This window comes from Phaseolus vulgaris, chromosome 8 (genome assembly GCF_051622355.1).
Source record: "Phaseolus vulgaris cultivar YP4 chromosome 8, ASM5162235v1, whole genome shotgun sequence".
Lineage (NCBI taxonomy): Eukaryota > Viridiplantae > Streptophyta > Magnoliopsida > Fabales > Fabaceae > Phaseolus > Phaseolus vulgaris.
The window spans coordinates 2,546,787-2,567,631 of record NC_143505.1 but is presented as its reverse complement, the minus strand read 5'-3'; the positions used below and the strand labels follow the sequence as shown (position 1 = coordinate 2,567,631).

Here is a 20,845-nt window from a genome sequence, read left to right as displayed (position 1 = left end):
ACAATCATATACACTTTTGGATAAAATTACAACCGACTTAAAAATAATTTGATCAACTATTGGACTATTTTTACAAAAGATGTATAAAAGAAAAAACTACAATAAACATTAAACATTTCAACACTAAATATATTAGTGTGCAGAGGTGAAGACAAAAGTCAAAATACGCATCTCTTGCAAATAAAAGAAGAAAGTATTAAGAAAATCCAACCAAACAGACTTCTAAGATTGGATTCCATCAGGTGAACTTTTCAAAAAATATCTTAATCCTTAATTTTTTTAAATATAGTAATAAATAATTAAATTAAATCGATCTACTTAAGAAGTGGTTCAACTCTTATAAAAAAAATAAAAGACGAAAGTTGATTTTCATCTTTATATCTAAACCCCATAGATTAATCCTCTACTTCCTTTCCCAACACTAATAACTGAAAAATAAAACAATGCATAAGGAAAATACTTCAATATAATCAATCACTTCTCCTCTAAACAAACAGTTATTCTTGTGTCTTCAAATCTTACTAATTAAAATTATCCAAATATTATCTATAATAAGATTAAATGAATTAAGTGAATCGAAAATCTTGAAATGTTTAATGAGAAGTTATATAATGTAAAATATTTTTATTGAAATACTTTAAGGTAGTAAATATATATATTAAAATTTAACTAATACACTAGAATGAAAAAAGCGAAGACTTGGATAATTTATTAGGAGCTAGCGTGGTTGCTTCACTCCAACCACCAATAATAACTAAAGAATCTGGGTACCTTACTTTATTTCAACTCATAACTCATTTTTTACACCTAAAATAATTGTTACGCACATTCAAACAACTCAAAATTTAATAAATATAATATTTTCTTAACACAAATACGTTAATATCTTATTATAAAGTAAATTATATATATAAAGATAGGACATCCCTGGTTACTAACTAGGTTTTTATATGTTTAATAGTCTAATCTATTTTTCTTTTCTTACATAAAACTAGAAGAGAAAAATGGTTTAAATAAAAATAATAATTTATCAAATACTTACATTTTGTTTGAATTAAAAATTAAAAAAAGAAATAGAATGAAATATGTTTAGATTATAAATTTATAAGTAATTCATTTGATACTATAAAATAATAATGTATGATAATTTAATAATATTAACAATTATTAAAGTGTTATTATATTATAAATAAATATTAAATACTTAATAGAGGCTCTTATTAATTGGATATCGACTTCAGAATACTTTATTTTTGTTAAATTCTTTTAAACTTCAAATGTTCTTTTTTTAACTTTAAGTAAGATTATTTAAAATTATAATAAAAACTAATTTTAAAGTAGAAATGACTTATAAAAGAAAAAAATCTTTAAAGAAAGGATAAGTAGCACCTGATTTTTCTCACTATTCTATTCCATTATTTGAGTAGAACCTAGGTAACCTACAATCTTTCACTTAAAATCGTACTAAAGTATAATAAAAAGAATACAAATGTTTATTAGATTTTACACGTTAATCCTGAACAAATTTCAATTATTTTTTCTGTCTAATACTGTTATTTCAAAGATATTTTATATTTAAATTTAAATATCATTTCCAATAAATATGGTAGGGGATGTACTTATACAGATTATTTATTATCGGATTGAAGATGATTTAACAAATACATTTCTTTATTTTATGAAGTTTAATTAACTATGCTTAAACTCATAAAATAATAATAATAATAATAATAATTTGTATTTTAAAGTTAAAAAAAAAATTCTTAAAATTAATTCAGTATATAATATCTTTTCAAATTAGGTATATAATAAATTATAAAATTTCAGTTTATAAGTATGAAAAAAATATTTCTATTTTACCTTTATTATTATATTAATTTTTAAAAATACTTTTACGATTTATCTAATATTTCTATTTTTTTTGTTTCATAATGATCAATATTCTTTTATCATATAGTGCAATATTTAGCTGGTGGAAAGTAATAACTTATATATATATATATATATATATATATATATTAATTGACATATTTTAATTTAACGGATACATATACAATAAAATTAACATGATTAACACATAAAATTTAAATTAAAATATCAAATTGAGTGTTAATATATTTAATTTTCTATTTTAAATTATTGAGTTTTGTTTGTTTGATCCAACTTTTCTTTTTCTGTTTCAGCTAGGTCTTAATCTTTTTTTTTATATATACACCATGTATTTTACTCTCTAATATACAAGTGAATAAAAAAAAAATTTATATTTATTTTTTTCTACAATTAGGGTTCATCAAAATCTCTCTTTCTTCATTACGATTACGTGCGAGATTAAGTACGCTACCATCACATCAGACAAGGAATATTCATCATCTTCATGGTAATACTGAGTGCTCAAAGTGAAAAAAAATTAATCAGTTAAGTATATATGCACAGATCGATTATTTGTCAATAATATAAAATTTATTTAAATTTTCTCTTAAAAAATATATCATAATTTTACAATATTAAAAACACAATTATAATTTTATATATTTTAATATTTAAAGTGAATATGAATTTTAAATTAAATATATATGATGACAAAATTTTAAGGCAAGAAATATATTTCATGATATCAATGTCATTATACAGTAAAAAAAAATTATCAATTATGAAACTAATTATCATTATTATTCTTAGCATTACAAATATATATTTGCTATAAAGGATCAATTGGAGTATGCTAAAGTTAGCAGTATTTTAATAAAGTTATTATTTTAATTAATGGCCCAAAATTGACTTAAATTAAGACAAAATGGTTTATTATTGGAGAAAAAGGTATCGTGTAGGCCTACTGTTATTGGGCATACTCTTCAAAAAGGCACTGAAACGTGCGTAGTCAATATCATCCTAAAGATGGAAGTATGTGCACATGTGATCTCACTAATGAGTTTTGTCTTCACCTCTACAAAAAGTTTAAATACAATAAGCTTTTTATTATATATTATATGTTTATATTATAGAAGAAACTTTGTTATATCATTTTTTTTCTTGCATAAAAATAGACTAAGTTTTGTTCATAGAAATCAATAGTTAAATCATATTTAATTATAGTAATTAAAGTGCGTATTATATATATATATATATATATATATATATATATATTATAACATATCAATAGTTTAGTTTAATTTATTTAGTATTGATTTTTACTAAACTAAAAATTAAATTTATAAAATAAACTTAAAAAAATAGTAAACTTGTATTACAAACTAGTGGATTGAAATATGAGTTAAAAAAATAACTATTGTTGAACATATAGACATACCCGTAGTCTGTTTTTAATAAACAAATATTTAATAACTTGCAAATTTAATGTATTTCTCTTTTTTTCTTAATATATATTAAAAAATTGAGTTGAGTAATTGATTCTCACGTCTTAGTATTAGTAAAAACATTAAATTATTGTTCATAATTATTGTAGTTATTATAGATCCAAGTAGTTTATCTATAAGCAAAGGTATAGAAGTGTCAACATTCTGAAAAGGCTTAATGTTCACACAAAAATGATCAGCTACATGTTGAAGGTTATATGGATGATGATTGGACTTCAAATATAGTGACAGAAAATCAACCTCAAACTACTTTAGTTTCATAGGAGGGACCTTCTATCACATGCAGAAGCAAGAAGAAAAAAAAGGTTATCACTATCAAGTATTATTGTCGCAAGAGGATTACGATAGAGATGGTGAAAAATTAAATAAAGGAGTTCTCATTATAGTTTATTAAAGAAAATTAAAAAGAAAAGTGATCTTAAATCAGATTTTAAATTCAGGAATCAATCACCTACAGGAAAAAGGTATTATATCCTATAACATCGGTAATGAGAGAATTACCTTTAATTAAAGTAAAATTAATGTATTATTTAAAATATTTATTTTTCTAAATATATATAACTATTTTTAGTTATTATTATTTTTTAGAACCTAAAACTGTTTATCAAATTATTTATTTGGGCCGGATAAGGATTGAACTTCTCCAACATATTCTCATCCATAATGGAAAATTAGAATTACATATTTATCTGGGATTACATATTTATTTGAGTAGAAATAATTTGTTGTGTGTTTATATTTTCTAGTTTTGAAATTTAATATTTTTTAAGGCTTTTGTATTTGTTAGTTCAAGAAGATAATATAAATTACTATATATAATACTTGTACAAATCATATAATAAATAAAAATATTGTAAATATCACTACATGTACAAGAAAATAATGAAATAGAAATCAATTTCCAGAAAAAAAATAAAATTAGTTACTGACTAAATTAGAAACCATTTTAGATATTCAAAAAAATTTGGTTTCTAAATTAGTTTTTATTATTGTTAAATGGTTTCTAAATTGGTATCTAATTAGAAACCAAGACTTTTGCTACCAAATTTAAAATCTAGATAATTGGTAGTTAAAACCTGTGTAGCTAATTAGATAACTATTTAACAATAATAAAAACTAATTTAGAAATTAATTTTTTTTAGTTTCTAAAATGATATCTAATTTAGTTACTATAACAACTAATTATTTTCTGTCTTTAAATTTAGTTTCTATTTCATGATTTTCTTGTAGTGTATGTACTTGTTGTTGTGTTCTTATTCTTTTATCTTTGATTTCTTTAAAAATTTCTTAAGATGATTGTTTTTTCTTCTCTTTTGCTAATATATGATATTCTTCAACATATAAGCAACAACTGGATTGATTTAACATGCCTTTCCATGATGTGTACATATTGGAAGCTTAGTATGAAAAGTCTTGTTTTGTTGAAACTTCAGAACTACTGACTTCTTCTACACTAAGAAAACAATTGTCATTTAAGTATATACTAAGAGAATCATATAATTTGTTTAGTTGGCATACATAACATAGTCGTTGACAAAATTTTATATAAAAGTTTTGTATGTTATAAATATATAGTTTTCATTAAAGATTTTGCAATGTTTATCATATATTTAGAATATATATTGCTGATTTTATATTTTATAAAATATTTATTGCTACGAGTATTAAATAAATTTCTTAACCTAAACCCTAAGCAAACAAAACAAATGTTGAATAGACTTTATCTTGTTTAAAAGAAGTTATGAAAATTCACTAGAAAAATAATTAATTACTATTTGACTAAATTAGATACTATTTTAAAAATAAAAAATTATTAATATCTAAAGTAGTTTCTATTATTAATAAAAATTTATAAAATAATTTTTAAATTGATATTTAACCATTAGTTTATCAATGTTTTAGCTACTTATTATTTTATATTCTATATTAATATTTATTAGTCTTTTATAAACTAATTTAGAATATAACATACTCGTACATAAAATTTTGGTAACTAATTTAAATACCAATTTAAAAATTATTTTATAAATTTTTATTAATAATAAAAATTAATTTAAATACTAATTATTTTTTATCAATAAAATTATATATAATTTAATTAATATAATGAATAATTATTTTTTATCTTTAAACTTAATTACTGTTTAATAATTTTTTTTAGTGATCTTATGCATTTATGCATGACTGCCATCGAACAACTGCATCCAAACCATCTTGATTGTAAGAAATAAAAAAAAATTCCAAATACGATGCTAAAGTGTAGTGACAAGTCGGCACTGATATATCACATTTTTTCTTTACTTAAAATGTTCATCTCAACCACCTCAAACCAAAGAGATTAATCCAATTTAATGGTAATCACTATATCTAATGGTAATCACTATATTTCTAGATGGTTGGCATTGTCACTCTGATTTTTATCTATGGTGGTGAGCAAGCTCCTGATGTTGATCCAGGCTGAAACACAAAAATCAATATAGTGTTACTAGAGTTATGTATTAAGTGTTTGTTTATGCTTTCCAGAAAACAAGAGTGAAGTTAATTGCTTTACCACACATGTATGAACATCATCACATCCACACAATAGCTTTCCATTGAGAGTGTCCACTGCTTGAAATGATCCTCCACCTTCACTCCTCTGCATAATAAAAACCCCACATTAAAATATAAGGGTTATTGGTAAAACAATATATGTTTTAGCAACAAAACTTGGAAAGAAGACATAAAATTTGCCTTAAACCAACCTTGTAATAATCAACAGCAACAAAATTAGCCCATCGGTTACCAGAAGCACCATAACAAGTGTGTATCATGTTAATTAGTTCTCCTGAGTTGTCTTCACATGTGATTGGTTTAATTGGTGCGGATCGAAAATAGTTTACCAACACCAAGGATTTGCTTTTATCGTTAAGAGGAGATGATTCTGCCCTGTTTGGACAGCTTCCTGCTTTCCTACCACCATCTCCATCTGCACAATTCAAGATAAAAACATGACCAAAATGAAAGTTGGCAATAAGAAGAGAAAAAGTAAAAGCCTAAGAATGAAATTGGTTTTTTCTTACACTGATTTTCAACCATGAAATTCCACTGATAAGCAATGCCTTCACTTTGTTCCTTAGACTTAACAGAAGTGAAGACTAGTAATCTTTGGTTTTTGGCAACCATATCACTGACTAGAGGCCAATCTTGACCATTTCTTGGCATGCTTGCCAGTGGAAACCAATACTTCATCAGACCGGCTTTAGTGAAGACATTCGTCAAACCATTTGGGGCATGAACATAATCTTCCAAAATAATTGTGACAATTTCAGTTGGATTTGCTGATAGAAAAGCTTCAATTTCCTTCAGTGTGTCTATGGCGGGTTCCTACTAGTTAATCACAAGTTAGGATCTTGTAGTAACCAACGATTTTTCAAACTTGTTTTCTCCCGAAATAAGCTGCGAAAACATAGAACAAAAACAAACAAAATTGGGTGGATGATTTTACATACAAAAGCTGTGATGTCATGACATTGGCCTTCAAATGAATGGCATAACCACACATCTCCCTCAAAATCATATGTATCTAGCATCAGTCCACGCACTCCATTCTACAAATTAACCATTGTTTAGGATTCAGGTCAAATATATGTACTATTAAGAACTGCACGATAAAAATGTTTTTTTTTATATAAAAATTGAAGTATTCCTTCAATATTTTTATCTAATTTGTTTTTTAAACAAATTAACCATTGTTGAAATGAAGGGTGGCTCAAACATTTCTTATGAGTATCTAGCATTAGAAAAGTAATGATATTTTAAGCTAACTGTAGTGAATACATACATTTAGAGCTGTGGATTATAGATAAGTGATCTGGTTTTTTTACAGTTATATAAGGTTGGAACAGCCGTCAAATATTTCATTTTAATTCATCTAATTTTTGCTGATAAAAAAACATACATTTAGTTGTTGGGTGATTGTGTCTTCCTGGTTGTCAACAGTTAATCGAGGCACGCCTGTGTGAGAGGGCTCCCCATCAATGGCAAAAGCGTTGTGCGTTGTCAAAAATGCATATTTGTTGAATGGTAGAGAATTATTCTGTCAGAAAGAAAAAGAGCAGTTATGCATTATGATCGAACATATCTTTTTCTTTTTCTTTGACCAGCTGCAAAAAATAAATAAAACATGTTTTTATCTATCTTCCAAAACTTACATGGCTTATAAATTTGCTGATCTCATTTTATTTTTCAATTGCTAAAGATCATTTAGACTTTCACTACACTGGTTCACTATGATCATACCTATTGATGTAGATGATTGTGATTAAATATAATAATAGTGGTTATGAGACCAATTTCACCAAAACAAGAACCATCCAAGAGATCCAACCACGTGGTTGTTGAATTATTAGTTTGTGCAATCTAGGACTTTGGTAGTTATACTTATAATTATCTGTCTTAATCAAATTATTGATTTTTATCCTACCCCTCTTTCCATTGGAAGGTGATGTGAAAATTAGGTTTAACTCTTTGTGAGTTATGTGTTTTCATAATCAAAGTCAACGCCATTGTGAAAGTTAGGCAAAAGGTAGAGAGAGAGAGAGAGATATCTTACTGTGAGCTTGAATTGATTTGTAACAGTTGATCTAACACACCTAGAGCCTGAAAACCCTAATAGACAGGAAAAACAGTAGAGCCCAGCTTCACAATCTCCATCGGATGAGCACTCATCAAGAAGCTTCAATGTTCAAAGATTAGTTTGAAACCAACAAAAGATGAAAACAAGAAAACATATATAACGGTACAAACCTTGCATGTTCCATCAGAACAAGCAGTGGTCATGTTGTAAAGAAGTGGAAGAATAGCCAGAAGCAAGAACAGAAGAGAACTCATTTCGACAATGATCGAAGAAAAGAGCAATCACACAGAACACAATATGATATGAATAATCAATGATGTTTTATTCTGCCTGGGCTGAGAAAACTAAGGAAAACATAGGACTGAACCATTTTGGTCCCTCGCTTTAAATTAATTTTTCAGTAATGTTTATTAATTAATACACAATGAATAATTAATTACAAGTTTTAAAGTTTTAATTAATATTTATTATGGGAAATATTCACAAGTTCCCTGATAATATTAAATGTTTATTTAATTCTATACTCTTTTTTTTTATGTAAGAATAACATGGTATTAAATCAAAACATCATAACTTATATATGGAGAAGAATTTTAATCCAAATTGAACATCAAAAGTAACTATGGTTAATTAATTTTATTCGGAATCAAAAGTAATTATGGAATTTCAATGCATCTGAATTATCATTGAAGAACGTGATGTTACGTATATTAGATGTAATTAACTTACTTAAGATAGACAACCGATTAATTTTTTCACCGCTATTTTACAACCTATTTTATTAATTTTATAATCAATAATTTAGTTTATATTTGGATTAAATGACTTAATTTAATATTTTATTATTATTTATGATTGTTAAAAGGTTGCACATTGGAAGAAAATGAAATGTCATAATAACTTTTTTCTTATACTAAAGACTAAAAAATTATGTAAGAAAACAAAATTAAGAAGAGAGAATATATAGAAAATGTGGTTATTTTGAATGGAGAAAAAATAGTGAAAAAAGGAAAGTAAAAATTTGTAAATAATTTAATTATATACTAAAATTATATATATATGATTTGATAATTTAAATAATTATCAAAAGTGTTCTTTTCATTAAACATTAAATATGAGTAAATATAAATTAATATTTAAATACTTATCTTGCTAAAAAGTTATTTCACTATCTACTTAAAAAATAATCACAAATTATTCTATATCCATTATAATCTTTAAAGTTTCACCTTATTAATCCATGTAGGTATAGTGGATATCACTTTACTATTAAAACAATAACGAATTTAAAAAAATATAATATTTAAAAAAATTAGTGATCATTCTACTTAAAAAAAATAATTTCAATTATTTTTATATTATAAATATCTAGATGATTTAAAGTTTTTAAAAAAATAAATAATTTTATATTATAATAACAGTAAGAAACACATGTTTAATCTTATTATATTTATATTTTTAGCTTTAGCAACACACATACAAAACAATCCATTGGCATTTGAGTGGTCATATGTCAATGAATGTTGGAGAATGTTTATCTCATTGCTCATTATGTGAACGACGTTAACATATAATATTGTTAATAACAATGCAAAAAAAAAAAATACTGTGATGAAAAAATTGGAATGGCAAGAGAGAAATTGGACAAATGTTTGGATCTTAGCATCTTTCCACCATTTTTTCTTCAATAAGTGAGCCAATTCAAACCCAACAAATGCATGTAAATCCACGACTGTTTCTTCCTGCACCTCCATACCTTCTTCTCTCACTTTCATATATTTTTGAATTTTCAAAAATCTCCTCTACAATATTCTGGATTACATAAACTGGAAGTCATTTTCAAATTTATAATTAGCTTCCAGATTATGTAATCCGGAAACCTTTTTTCAGATGCATTCCGGAAGTTTTATTTAGCTTCCAGATTATGTAATCCAGAAGCCTTTTTTCAAATGTATTTTGGATTACATAATCTGGAAACTAGTTTATGGGGGTGAAAAAAAAAGGATAAAAATGTATTTTCATATTGTGTATGGAAGTGAGAGAAGAAAATATGGAGGTGCAGGAAGAAAGAGTCTAAATCCACTCACCCTTCTACAATAGTAGTGGACCCCTTAATCTAAAACAAGGCTTAAGCTTTAATTTAGAATTACAAAAATTTAAAAATATTATTTTTAATCGCAAATCAAAATTTTAGTAAAAACATATATTAAATTAGGAATAATTTAGCTTAAAATGAAATAATTTCTTCTTCTAAAACTTATATCAATAGCTAAATCAAACTATAAGCATATATAAAGACAGGGATTTTATAACAATTTGAGCCATTCATTATAAGTTTTTTTTATTTAACGTTAGAAATTTTAATAATCTAATTTTGAGATTAAATATTTGTGGAAATTTTTATTTAAACATATTAAATTAGGATGAATTAATTTTAAAATGAATGGACTTTAAACCACTAATTAAATCTGTAGCTATTACCTCCTTTCTTATAGTTTGGCTCGTTTTTTATTGGTTCAATGAGTTTTTGATTATTTTTACTTCTGTAATTTTAAGTTATGCAAACCAATGTTTTGACAGATTCTCGATTCAATCAAAATTCATATAGATCGTGTCTTTTTTTTAAAAACTATACTCGTAAGTAATGTAAGAATTATAAAACTACAGTATATGTAAATTCAATATCAATTCTAACATACACCCCTATTGGAAATGACAAAATCTCCTTAAAATATGTAAATAACCTTAAATAAAAAAGGTTGTGGATAAAAATCATTTTCAGAACTCTTTTCAGAAATATTTTGAATTTAAATTTCTAGAACACATTTTTAAATTCCAAAAGTTCTTATCAGAATGCGTTTTCAATTTGATGTTTTCTAGATTTTTTTTTTTTTTGGAATGTATTTTTTTAGTTTTGTATTATATTTATTATTTTGGATTTGAAAATCCAGAATAAAGAAAATTTTGAAATTTTTAAAAGATGATAGGATGCAGTTAAAAGTGATATGTTGCATGAAGAAATTACCTAATCATAATGACCAAGTCCAAGACTTCATGTATGTAGCTTTCTCTGGCTTAGTCTTGTACTCTTATTGGAACAAACCAAGACTCAGCAACATGGAAGATTTATTTTTCTATATATTAAAAATATTCTTTTTCTAATTGCGTGTGACGAACTCCAAAACTAAGTCTTAATTAGCAATTTACGGAGAATCTTATACATGAACAGTCCTAGACTTCCTCAACACTAATGGGTCTTCTTTCACTTTTGTCATGCTTCTCTAACCCTGAACCAGGGGAAAACAGATTAATCATGACAACAACCTTCAACATCATGGAAGAACTTTGCCACCACTTTTCACTTGCAGAGATACAGTCATCACTAGCGAGTGTTAACGAATCTTTGGTGATTGGAGAAGATTCATTCGGGGTAGTGTACAAGGGTTATCTGAAAAAAGGTGATACCACTGTTGCAATAAAGTGGTTCAAAAAGGGTTCTCTTTCTGGTCTCTCAGAATCACAGTTGAAGAACGAGGTTCTCTTCCTTTGTCAACTCCACCACCCCAACATCATGCCCTTAATTGGATTTTGCATTGGAAGAGACCCCCGTCTGATTCTTGTACATGAATACATGCTTAACGCTTCACTCAGTGATCACCTTCATTATAGAAACAATCACAAAGTTGTTCCACTTTCGTGGAAAAGGAGGCTTCAAATTTGCATAGGTGTGGCACGTGGATTGCACTATCTACACACAGGAGGCAGGTGTTCTGTGATACACAGTTTTTTGAAAACACAGTACATCCTTTTGGATCAAAACTGGGAGCCTAAAATTTCTGGTTTATTGTTGTCCAAAAGGGGAGCTGTTGATGTTGTAAGGTCATCTCTTGTTGTGAGAAACCATAATACTTTCGCATATTGTGATCCTGAGTATGCAGCATCTGGCATCTTGACTGCGAAATCAAATGTGTTTTCATTTGGTGTGGTTCTATTGGAAGTTGTGAGTGCAAAGCAAGCGCGAGATTTGTACTTGGAACGTGTGAACAACCCCAATTATTCAGTGGAGGTACATGCAGAAAAGATAGTTGATCCGTTTCTTGAGTCCAAAATTGCTCCAGATTGTTGGAAAACGTTCATTGAGATTACTGAGAGGTGCTTGCATAAACAAGGAACGGAACGACCAAACATGGGCGAAGTGGAGATGCAGCTTGAGTTTGCGCTTCAATTGCAGGAGAAAGCAGAAACCTAGGAGTCGCAACACACGACAATATCAAAATTTAAAAAATGAAGGAGAAAGATATATTGATGTCCTATTTTGATAATTTTCTACATTGATTGAATGAACAATATAAAATCAGCTTGTTGCACCAGTGTTACTACATATATGTATTTTATATTTCAAATTCTCTTTTATACATGGGAATCCTCGGGAGGAAATTTGCCACTTTTCTCTACTTTTTTTAGTAGCAACCATGGCAAATTAAAAGGGTTTTAACCACTGCTTAGGCACTTTTTTCTGCAAAATTCTGCAGCAACCATGGCAAATCAAAATCTATGGTTTGTTTTTGTTGCGTTGAATGTCTTCTTTTCGTGTGGTTGCCTATTCTTATATAAGGGTTGGGACTCTGAAGTGTCCCTCTTAATTTCAAATTCTCTGGGCATATTTTGCAAGGAATAAAATAGAATAAGGTGGCAGCTGAGATTGCTTAGTGTAAGTCAATAAGACAATGACTAAGGTCTAAAGCTTTAGCAATTTATAAAAAAAAATTCTATATAAGATACTTTGACATGAGATATTCATTCCCTTCCTCATTTAGCCTGTCTTTTTCCTTTTCTATGATATTACAACCTTTAGTTCTTCGACCACAAAACAAAAGGGTATCCTCTGTTTTCTTTTGTTTCTCATACTGAGTCCAAGTGAGCAAATTCATGCTATCAAACAAATGTTTTAAGGAAAAGAAAAGTCAATTATCATAGAACTTTGTCATTGCTTTTTCGCTTGAAGAGTTACAATCAGCAAGAAGGAACTTCAAGCAAAGTTGAGTAATTGGATAAAACATCTATAAGAAAGTGGTAATATCATCCCGGTTGGTGGATGTTGTCTAATGGTGGCATAAACATTCTTTTTATGGTTTTTCCCAGAGCAGCATTAGATTCGTGCTTTCACAACTCCACCGCCCCAATCTTGCACCTTTAATTGGATTTCGCAATGAAGGAAACAAGTTGGTTCTCGATTATGAGTACATGACTGCTGGTTCCCTTCATGATTACATTTATCACTAGAGTACTAACAAAGTTGGTTCACTTCTGTGTAAGAGAGGCTTCACATTTACATATGCATGGGACCCGGATTGCACTATTTTCTTCACACAAGAGTCAAGTATGTTCATGACATTAAAACCCAAGACATTCTTTTATTGGACAAAATTTTCTAACCTCCGGTAGTATATATTTCTTCCCTTAAAATAACAACACTCATTTTTCTATGATTATTATTTTTCCTAATTTAAATTTTAATGAAAAAAAAGAAGAAAAAAAAAGTTACCGAGTGAAGAAAGTTATATGAAATGAAGTATGTAATACATTCTGAAAACATAGAAAACAATGTTTACATTTACAAGTTTGTGATAATAAAACAATCAAGCTTTTTCACTAAATAGGATTCGGAAAATCTATTCTACAAACAATCTCGCAAATATAAAAAAGCATACTAAATAAAAATAATTGAATCCATCGATGACAATGCAAAAAATACCAGGCACGAACATAGCAAGTTCCAAGTTTAAACCTCAGATTCTGGAGACTGGAAGCACGAGGGTAAAGGAGGATAGTTATTGATTCACTGCAAATGTACAAATAGTTGTTAGCATGAATTTATTGTGTCAACAAATCATAAGAAAATAACTTCCTGTTTCATGGAACACTAAAAGTTCAAGCAATGTCAAATTTATAACAACTGGAGAACAAGTGATCAACTGTGCCCTAATTATTTGTTTGTCATAATATAGAAATGAGAATCAACAAAACATGAAAGACTGAAACAACAAACACAAGGAAAGCTTACAAAAAATAATTTTGAGCAAATTACTTCAATGCGGTATTTAAACTTTTCAACTTACATCCTTAGTTCAAAAATACAATAGATGGAACATGCTGGACTTTGTGGTAATCCTCTCCAGAAGTTCCAAGCCTGGTCTTGAATGATTTAGGCATCCACCTGATTTCTAGCTCCCGAAGACTAGTAACATATTTTAGCCCATCAGGAATCGTCTTTAAATTGTTGCAATCAGATATGCTCAATCGGTAAAGACTAGGCATGGCTTCATTCTCTATTGTCCACTCATCTAGATTAGGCAAGCCACGAAGTATAATAACCTTTAGCTGAGGAAAACCATTTCGTGTGCATGCCATTTTCTTTCCAACAAACATATCCCACCCGTTTAGAAACTTCAAATTAGGAAGCTCCTCTAATGTTACCATTGGGTCTTCCACAAGTCTGCAACCCCATAAAGTCAACTTTGAAAGCTGTGGAGGAAACAGTGAGGCATCTGGCAGCCTTTCCATCCGCCCTTCAACCTGCAGTTTACGGAGGGAAGGACAGCCGAGCACCAATTTTTCAACATCTACTACATTTTCAGGGAAGGAAAGCATGTCAGTCCTTAAAGACAAGGATTGAAGGCAGTCCAACCTCTTATTTGGGGGACTGAAACTTTCACTAAACTTTTGAAAATGTCTTGGGTCATTCAGTACTAACTTTCTGAGCTTTTTTAACTTCAATAGATCTTTTACATCACATTTGCTGGCAGGAAAGTTGACTAGTGTCTGTAAATTAGTCAAATTTTTCAATTGCAGGTTGTTAGCAATATTCCCACACCAATTAGGAAGATATAAATGCCTCAACCGTTTCAACTTACAAATTACATTTGGAATTTCCACTGTTGAATCCCAGCTCACTTTATTGACTGTTTGCAAATTTAGGAATTGCAGATTCTCCAAATTGCCCAAGGAAGATGGCAGTACTTGTATACGAGTCCTTTTTAGACTCAGAAACTTCAACCATAAAAGATTTCCCACTTCTTTAGGCAATGACTGTCCCTTCAGCCCCTTAATTCCTTCAAGATCTAGAACTCTAAGTAATTTGAACTTCACAAAAACACCTCTGACTAGGTCCCAATTTTCCATCCTACACTTCTTGTCGTGAAAAAATACGAGGGATCTGAGATATTGATTCACTTGCTTGTCCTGCGGAATCAATTGATCAACATGTTGATCCAAGTAGACAGCAAGCCTACGAACTTCATCAATTCGTCTTGCATCTGATACATTAGATGAATGAGTAGCATCAATGGTACTTTCTTGTGATCCATTAATAATGTAGAGAAAATTTTCTTTTCTGGCCTTTGACAAACACAGATCCCGCATTAAATCATGGAGCCTGTAGGTTTTGATCCTACCAGTCGACCCCATCTGACCAATTTGAACCATGCAGCGGCTAATTAAATTACCTAAATAGCGTTCAGCAACATCCTCCATTGTCTCATCCCGTTCACTCTCGTATTGAGATGGAACAACACCTTCTGCCACCCATAACTGCAGTAGTTTAGTTTTTGGTATCTCAGAATCTTCAGGGAATTGACTTAAATAGAGAAAGCATGGCTTCAGTTGACAAGGCAAGTCCTGGTAACTTAAATCCAACACTTCATCTAATCTTCGCCTATCACGAACCTCTGCTCCTATCAGGTACGAACTTAGATGCCTGTGTATTTTTTCCCACTCATTGACCGACTCCTTTGTAGCCAAAAGGCCTCCTAGAACGATGATAGCCAAAGGCAGACCAGCACACTTTGCAACCATTTCTCTGCCTAATCTTTTAAAGTCATCAGAAGTCGTGGATTCTGCAAAAAGTAACAGGAAATTATCGCATTAACTAAAACGATGGTACCATAAACAAGAATACAGAAATTCTTCCGAAGTATACGCATTTCCTTGTTTATGCAGAATATCAAACATGAGAGAAGTCATTACACATTTCCTTGTTTATGCAGAAACATCTACAGATTCAACTGTAAATTAAACAACGATTATTACTAACCATATACTTAGTTGTAAAAGAGCAGAAAACACTTATTTAAGATACATAATCTTAAATATAATTCAATAAAAAGGTCCATATCTTACCTTTAGAAAAGCCAGATGGTATTAAGGAGACCAAATGCAGAAAGTTCCCCATTTTGACTCTTAACACATATTATAAAGTTAAATATAGAAAATTTAAAATATATAAAAATTAAAAAACAGTTTATGATTGAATAAAATGAAAGATTATTTAATTCATCTATTCCCACAGAATGGGGTATATCTAGTTTCACATGAAAACAGAGCACTTTACATTTTCACAATACTCAAACTTCCTTTGAATTTCATATTGCAATATATGACAGTGTTTTTATTCCTTAGACACCTGAACTATCACTTATTACAGCCAAATAAACAACAACAAAAAAAAATCAACTTAAGGAAATTATGCTTTTTTTAAAAAACAAAAAGTGCTAATTTTTACTCATAAATATATGCTTAAAAATTATAATGATTGTGTGAATTTTTCGAAAAAAGAAAGAAAGTGCTTTTATCACTTTCCTCCCGGTATCACATAACTGATAAATATGAAAGATAAATGAGAAAATTGGGAAATTAGATATGAAATAATGAAACAAACTATTTGAGCATTTTTAAGAGTTAAATAAGTTTGCTCGCTGAAGACATTTCTAGGTACCTGGGTCATCTTGTCTTGGAAAAGCTTTTTTCTTAAACAATGCCCAACTGTCGTCTGCATTTAAGCAACTTGGTTCATGAAGCAAGCCTTCAGGATTCACATGCAATGAAATGTCTTTATTGCGGGACGTAAAAACTATCTTACTCCTAGTATTTTGTGATGGAAAGGCAGGACTTAAAATGTCCCATGCCTCATTGCTCCATATGTCATCCAGGATGATCAAACATTTCTTCTCTTGCTGAACTTTAAACAACTTCCTTGCCAGTTCATCATCTTTCATTTTCGTAATCTCATCCCTTTCCTCTTTCGTAGGAGAAATTAGCTTTAGTAAAATCCCCTCCCAAACATCTCTTTTCTTGCATTGCTGAGATATATAGGCCCAAGCAAAACCATCAAAGTTTCGCCTAATAGCATTGTAATGGTAAATGCTTTTGGCAAGTGTAGTTTTACCAAGACCACCCATTCCACAAATATAAACAAATCGATAGCCCATATTTTCATTTAATAGCCATTCCGCCACTTTTTCTATGTCCTTATCTAAGCCAACAATGAACTCTTCCACAATGTGAGAATAAGACCATCTCAATTGTCTTTTCACCTCAGACGCTTCTTCATTGTCCTTTGTTGCAGTCAAACCATAAGTTTGTAAGCTTCTTGTAAGGTCAGATATTCGAGAATTGATTGATATGAGATCATAGCCGACTTTGTGAATATTTATAGTTCTAGAGACTGGATTTTTAGCTCCAATACTTCTTCCAAATGCAACCTTAATAGCATAAATTTCAATCACATCCTCTGCATCAAAGGCTAATTTTCTAACCTCCGAAATATAATTCTTTATAGTATCACCTTCATCCTGCCTGCTCTCAGCATCTCTTAGGAAACATTGCATCCTCTTTAGTTCATTTTTCATGTTTATGACTTTGTCACTCACCCCGATTAACAATCTGGCCTCTTCAATCAGTAGATCACCAAGCCTATCAACTGCAAAGGACACAACTGCCTCAACCATCTTGATTATTCTGTCTCCTTCAAGAACAAAATCATGAGATAAAACGTCATCTCATATCGTTAAGCCTCACATATGAGACAGCAACTTTACTCTAATAAAACAGCCATTCTTTTTACGCCTAAATCGATAGATAGAAGCCTTTTTTATGCAGGTGATATATGAAATTATGAATGTGTATTAATTAGTCAAATTGTCATAAGATTTTGCAAAACAGATCATGAAGAGTCTAATGCATAAATTCTTGGCAATCAAATACTTCTTCCCCTCATTGTCCATTTCAAATTGGAAAAGGGGAACTAAAAACAAAACTGGGAAAACCTAGAATATGTAAACTTCAAGTACAAAAACATGCTAACATTGAAAAGGAAAGGACAAACTTAAGGTTGAAAAGCAGTTAGAAGAAGAAGAAGAAGAAAAAATGGAAAAGGTTACTGAACGCAGTTGAACTTTCTATACAAAGTTAAATCTATAGTATATTCCTCCAATCCATGTTCCAGAAACCATAAAAATCTAGTTACTGTTAAATTTTGTGCATGTGTTACTTCAACTACAAAGTAAATCCCTACACTGCCAGAAGCAGACCAGTGTTGACTTTTGAAAAAATAATGTATGCTTAACAAATTCTTGAAGAATACCATATGCTAAATAATATACGATTTCATATGAAGCAGGAATCTACAGCTAGAAATTTTTCGCAAGCATAAATTTAAAGCCGAAAAGCATAACAGTGAAATTAGATATGGAATCAATTATGGGAGCATAATTAACGAGATCCAGTTAAGGATGGCCAAATCATAGAACACAAAAAGAGATTAAGGAACAAGTAGGGCTTGTAAAAGAAGCAGAAGAAGATACCACCTTCTATGGAGTGCCTCTTGTTCAACCCAATGTGTGGTGTGGTGTGGTTCTGCAACCAAGCGCTTTGGAGTTTGGATGCTCCATTAATGCTATTTTATTGCATATATAATAAGAAAAATGTCAGCAAATAATTTCGAGTAAAATTAATTTTAAAATAAAATAATTTATGATGAAAAACAATGTTTTTCAATTTTTAAGTTAATAATGATATTTTTATACTTTTATCTATAAATTAGTAGTTACTTTCTCTTTCTATAATTTAACTTGAACAATTACTTTGTCATGGGAACAAGAAACTGATACCAAAAATAATGGTGATGATCAGAACATTTTCAGTATTTTGAGCTGAGGAAATAGATTATTTATTTTAAGTCATTAAACAAGATTAATACAACATCGTTAAAACTTAATAAACATTTGAGTTGTTAAGAATTATTGCAATACGAAATTAGCAACTCTTGAAATATTGATTGGATACACCTTATAGCCTATTAAAACAACACTAAATATTATTATATTTGTTTCCCTTTTATCATATTATATTGTTAAGTATATTTTGGAGTGCAATGAAATTTTATATGTTTTCACATATTTAATGTACATTTTAATTTATTTGTTAGGTTTAATTTTATTTTTTTATTTAAAATCGATTTTGAAAAAAAAAACTAGTTTAATTTTCTTATCAAACTGATTTATAACTATTTCTTTAAAAAAAATATAAATTTAGTTTACAATCCAATTATTTAAATTTGGAATTATAAAACTTTAAATTGATTTTCTTAGAATATATTAATGTAAATATAATTTTAATCCAACTACTTGGATTTATAATGAATTCAAGTTAAATAAATTACACCACACAGACTCGCCAATTATTTTTTATTTTATTTTATATGTTTCCAGCAAGATTGGAGAACCAATAAATTATTCTACATACTAAATACATAAATATACTTAAAAAATAAAAGTTAAGAAATTGTTGAAAATTTATAAAAATTGAAAAATGTCTAAAATGATAATACTATTAAGAAAGCAAAATATAAGAAATTTAAAAGAAAACATTGTCTGTATCTTTAACTATTTTAGATCAGAAAAATATAAACATTAAAGTATTAATAAAGAAATTGATGTAGATTAATCAAACACGGCACAATAATTATCTGAATACTTAATAACTGTAACTCACTTTAGTATCTCAAGTCAAATCTCCTTAATTCCATGATACTAACACCGAGAGGTTCTATCTATTATTAATGTGGCAAGAGGGAATTATCAGAGGTCAAGTTTTTGGCAAGCTTATTGAGAAGCAGAGAAGATACAGAAGCAGCAGGATCCCTAAGCTGAACACAACCACGTTTCTGCCTTTCTCTTCATCTCCAGGTTCTCCAACCAATATGACATTTTGTGTGATATTCCAAATAGTTATGTTCTCTATTTCTAAAAATATGCAAAACTCCCCGACTTGTATTCTTTTTCTGAGATATCTATTGATGTTTTTTTTTTTAGAAATCTTACATCAACTAGGTGTAATCCTCATCTTATAAGTCAGTTTTATGAGGTTGAGTTAGGTTTAAAGTCCACTTCTTAATATGTTATCAGAGTCATTTAAATCATATCTTAAACGAGAGTTTGTTGGACCTATTGGACCATCCATTATCAGATCATTATCGAATCACTCATAACATAAATTTTCATACACGAGTTGTAACCTTGACGTGAAGGATGTGAGTACAAATCTTATCTTATAAGCCGGTTTTATGTAGTCAAGTCCAGCCGTATAAAATATGTTTCTTTGTAAATCCATGTAAGAATAATCCCCGTGAAAGAATTTGGTGTGAACTATATAGTTATATTCTGCCCTATAGCAGTTCCTGAATAATCAACATATCAGAACATGCAAGGTTAATCTCGTCCAGACAAATCAAAAGCTGGATACTTGTTAACAAAGCAAGTAAATTTTAAGAGACCACACTAGGGCTAGTTTAGTTTGTGACTAATTTCAGTTGATCCACCCCTCTCCTCTCAAACAAATAACAGGGAAACAAAAGTTCAGATGCTTTAATAAGGAAATGAATGATCAATAAGTTACTGCAAAAAAGATTGAGTAATACATAAAGAAAGTATATTTCTTGAATCTCTATGTATCTAATTCATATGCCATCTGCATTTCATATGTTTGTTTGATTGTAATTTGCTTTCTATCTTTTTTC

The 20,845-nt window shown here is 29.0% G+C and overlaps 2 protein-coding genes and 1 pseudogene across 6 annotated transcripts; 1 reads left to right on the top strand and 2 right to left on the bottom strand.

Annotated features, from left to right (window-relative positions):
* Nucleotides 1–5,795: 5,795 nt before the first annotated feature.
* On the bottom strand, nucleotides 5,796–8,304 carry LOC137825539 (PI-PLC X domain-containing protein At5g67130). Its single transcript, XM_068631228.2, has 8 exons — nucleotides 8,163–8,304; nucleotides 7,969–8,091; nucleotides 7,315–7,452; nucleotides 6,866–6,964; nucleotides 6,437–6,740; nucleotides 6,119–6,342; nucleotides 5,926–6,012; nucleotides 5,796–5,831 (listed from the first exon to the last, which is right to left on the bottom strand). The coding sequence occupies exons 1-8, from the start codon at nucleotides 8,244–8,246 to the stop codon at nucleotides 5,796–5,798; spliced, it is 1,095 nt and encodes a 364-aa protein (XP_068487329.2). The 5' UTR covers nucleotides 8,247–8,304.
* Nucleotides 8,305–11,242: 2,938 nt separating this feature from the next.
* On the top strand, nucleotides 11,243–12,241 carry LOC150025344 (receptor-like protein kinase FERONIA pseudogene; annotated as a pseudogene).
* LOC150025343 (putative disease resistance protein At1g50180) lies at nucleotides 12,097–18,712 on the bottom strand. Of its 5 annotated transcripts, none has more exons than XR_016514830.1 (5): nucleotides 18,636–18,706; nucleotides 16,766–17,794; nucleotides 14,112–15,887; nucleotides 13,759–13,834; nucleotides 12,097–12,237 (listed from the first exon to the last, which is right to left on the bottom strand). XR_016514830.1 is itself a non-coding variant. In XM_090293883.1 (4 exons), exons 2-3 carry the CDS (start codon nucleotides 17,775–17,777, stop codon nucleotides 14,116–14,118), a joined length of 2,784 nt encoding a protein of 927 aa, XP_090150009.1. In that variant the 5' UTR covers nucleotides 17,778–17,787; nucleotides 18,636–18,712; the 3' UTR covers nucleotides 13,551–13,834; nucleotides 14,112–14,115. The 5 variants fall into 5 exon arrangements, 2 of the variants coding, with proteins under 2 accessions (XP_090150009.1, XP_090150008.1); XR_016514829.1 differs by having other exon boundaries at nucleotides 12,099–12,237; nucleotides 13,748–13,834; XR_016514831.1 differs by having other exon boundaries at nucleotides 12,099–12,237; nucleotides 13,781–13,834.
* Between the last annotated feature and the right edge of the window lie 2,133 nt (nucleotides 18,713–20,845).

What these genes read in the sequence shown, in the direction of transcription:
- LOC150025343 (XM_090293883.1), bottom strand. Translation starts at nt 17,777, where the DNA reads ATGGTTGAGGCAGTTGTGTCCTTTGCAGTTGATAGGCTTGGTGATCTA. An exon ending in TCCAAGACAAGATGACCCAG is followed by an intron (nt 15,888 to 16,765) that starts GTACCTAGAAAT and finishes TACTTTTTGCAG; the next exon opens with AATCCACGACTTCTGATGAC.
- LOC137825539 (XM_068631228.2), bottom strand. Translation starts at nt 8,246, where the DNA reads ATGAGTTCTCTTCTGTTCTTGCTTCTGGCTATTCTTCCACTTCTTTAC. An exon ending in GTTCTGATGGAACATGCAAG is followed by an intron (nt 8,092 to 8,162) that starts GTTTGTACCGTT and finishes TGAACATTGAAG; the next exon opens with CTTCTTGATGAGTGCTCATC. An exon ending in CAATCACCCAACAACTAAAT is followed by an intron (nt 6,965 to 7,314) that starts GTATGTTTTTTT and finishes GTTAATTTGTAG; the next exon opens with AATGGAGTGCGTGGACTGAT.